The sequence below is a fragment of the Helianthus annuus genome, chromosome 13 (assembly GCF_002127325.2).
Source record: "Helianthus annuus cultivar XRQ/B chromosome 13, HanXRQr2.0-SUNRISE, whole genome shotgun sequence".
NCBI classification, from domain to species: Eukaryota; Viridiplantae; Streptophyta; class Magnoliopsida; order Asterales; family Asteraceae; genus Helianthus; species Helianthus annuus.
Genome location: NC_035445.2, coordinates 90,144,524 through 90,147,122, shown reverse-complemented (window position 1 = coordinate 90,147,122; position 2,599 = coordinate 90,144,524). Strand labels below are relative to the sequence as shown.

Sequence of the window (2,599 nt, the reverse complement as noted above, 5' to 3'; positions counted from 1 at the left end):
GCATGATGCAACATATGGTGGATCAGCGAGTAGTTAGCGGCAAGAAGGTTTCAAGTTTGCAGCTCATGCCGAGACCATTGTGTGAATGGGGTGTGTCGAAATTCAATTTTTTAGCCATTTTTATAAACAATTGGTTGTGACATGAGAAACATATGATTTCCCTTGATTTGGCTAGAGAAGCAAGTAGATCGTGGAATCTGATGTGACGCTTATGTGGAGGAGAGAGGTGTTCCAACAAGTGGGGCAACTGCTGCAAGCACTCCTTGTGCCCTTAGCATGACGGTGATCCATCGTAATGCTACAACTCAGGCTTCAGAAGAACACAAATCAAACACTTCGAGTCATATGTAATGATTCCAGACTACGGGTCACAGTTAGACATTAGAGTCAAAACCGACGTATTAAGGCAGAATGTGAAGGACTAGTTCAACAAATAACAAATACTAGTATGTTACAATGTTTACATAACTTAAGTAAACAGTTTCAACCAAAATATACAAGCACCACCACATATAATCTTATTCACATAATTATAATACACCAACTCACAGTTTAACGATCATATAATCTTATTCACACCATTAGACCATAATTAAACTAATGACTTGAACTCAGAATTCCATATGAGAATATCCTACCTTTAGGATTCAGTGATCTTCCCCATCCAAGTTGGTGGCAACATTCCAGTTTGTTCATGAACCGTGTTAAACAATGGCGGTAACATCTTGTACACCCCGGCAACCTCCTTCATAGCACCACCTTGACCATCACCCCCGTCCCCAACACCACCTGCACCAGTCCAAATAGTAATCTTAGGCTGCAACCCCTTGATCGCCTCCCCGTTAATCTTAGCAATCTCTTGATACATTCCACCATTGATCATTAAATAATCTCTTAGCGCACCATAGTTACCCCCCAATGCACCTAAAAGGGTCCTTATGTATGTCCCCTGTGCCTGTGCAAGGGCAACTAGACCTTCAGCTTCTTTTTGTTTTGCGTATAGTTCACCATCTGCAACTTGTTGACGCGCGTAGAAGGTGGCCTCGGCTGTCGCCTTTTGAGCCTCTGCTTCTTTTTCTTTCTCATACAAAATTGCTTCTGCGGCTTTTTGTTTCTTGTAAAGCTCCCAATTCGCCTCTTGTACCTTTAATTAATTACATCCAATTTAATCATTAGTTCATAACTAAACTAGTTTATTCAATAAATACAAGTTAGAATTCAATTTAAGGTATGTATGTTACCTTGGTTTCATACTCAACGCTCGCCTTGCTCAAGAACTCAGCCTTAAGTTTCTCGGTCTGAGTCAACGCGTTCATGATCTCAACCTCCTTCTGCAGCTCGGCCTCCCTAAGCGCCACCGCCTTAGTTGCCTCCACCTCCGCCACCTGTGAATCTTTGGCCCACTTCGCTTTCTTCATCGCCAGCTCAGCATTTGCTTCTGCCACCTCAGCCTCCCTTTCGTTCTCAAACACCTTCACCTCCGTCCTCACCTTTATCTCTTCCTTCTTCCCCTGGCCTTGCCTCTGCGTCGATATGATCCTTGTTTCCGCATCAATCTTAGCCGCGTTCTGCAGTGTTTGTCCTTCTCGAAGCTTCGCTCCTATTTCACCCTATATCAAACCAATCATAAATAAATCAATGATCACAATTCAAAACCTAAGCAAAATAAAACTAATAAAAATATGATGATTATCACTTATCAGCACCTTCATCTTGGCTTCAGAGACATCAATTTTCGCCTGATTAGCGGCTTCCATCTGCGTCTTTTGTCCTAAATACGAGAAATACTCGTGCCCAGGAACATCCACCAACTGTTTAACGTTCGCATTGTAAATCCACAACCCGAACTGATTCAGTTCCAACTGAACTTTCTCAAACACCTCCTGCTTAAACTCCTTGGTTCCTCTAAAGATCTCTTCCATGGTCATGGAGGCAGCAAGGACACGTGTCTCGCCCTCAATAATCCCCTTGACAAGTTCATTGACATGATGCGATAACTTATCGTGAGGGGAGATGAGCTTGGCGTATTTGTTGAGGCTGTGGTCGTCATCGGATCGTGGACCGATAGTGAAAACGGCAGGGAGGATGAAGGGGAGCTTCTCAGCACTCATGGCCATGACTTCGAAGGTGTAGTTGACCGGAGAGATGTCGAAAACGGAGTAGGATTGGCCAGGAAGTACCCATGCTTTCTTGGCGATTTTGATGTCATCGATCCCGAATCCGGTGATGACTAAATACTCGGATGCGCTTGCTACCCTGTACATGATTAATAGCCGGAGATCACGACTGACAACAAGAAGGTGGATGTTATGAGGTTTTAAAGGTACTTGACAGTTGACGATCATACAAAAGTTAGGTAGGAAGATTACTTTTAAAATTATATACAAAAACCTAGCTGGTATATTTATTATTAGCGTTTTTTTAATTACTTAGCTTTTAAAAATTACGAAATAGGATACGAACAACATGTTAAACAAGAGAAACAAGAAAATAAATTTTGGGTTCGAGCAGGGTGGAGGTATAGTATAATGAGGTGTAGTACGACTTAATCCCGTCCTTGTAGTGTAAATTTTTTTATTTTGGTTTTATATAAAAAATA

The 2,599-nt window shown here is 42.0% G+C and overlaps 1 protein-coding gene across 1 annotated transcript; it reads right to left on the bottom strand.

Moving 5' to 3' along the window:
- Positions 1–425: 425 nt before the first annotated feature.
- On the bottom strand, positions 426–2,324 carry LOC110898559 (flotillin-like protein 4). Its single transcript, XM_022145353.2, has 3 exons — positions 1,707–2,324; positions 1,242–1,610; positions 426–1,144 (listed from the first exon to the last, which is right to left on the bottom strand). Exons 1-3 carry the CDS (start codon positions 2,262–2,264, stop codon positions 641–643), a joined length of 1,431 nt encoding a protein of 476 aa, XP_022001045.2. The 5' UTR covers positions 2,265–2,324; the 3' UTR covers positions 426–640.
- Between the last annotated feature and the right edge of the window lie 275 nt (positions 2,325–2,599).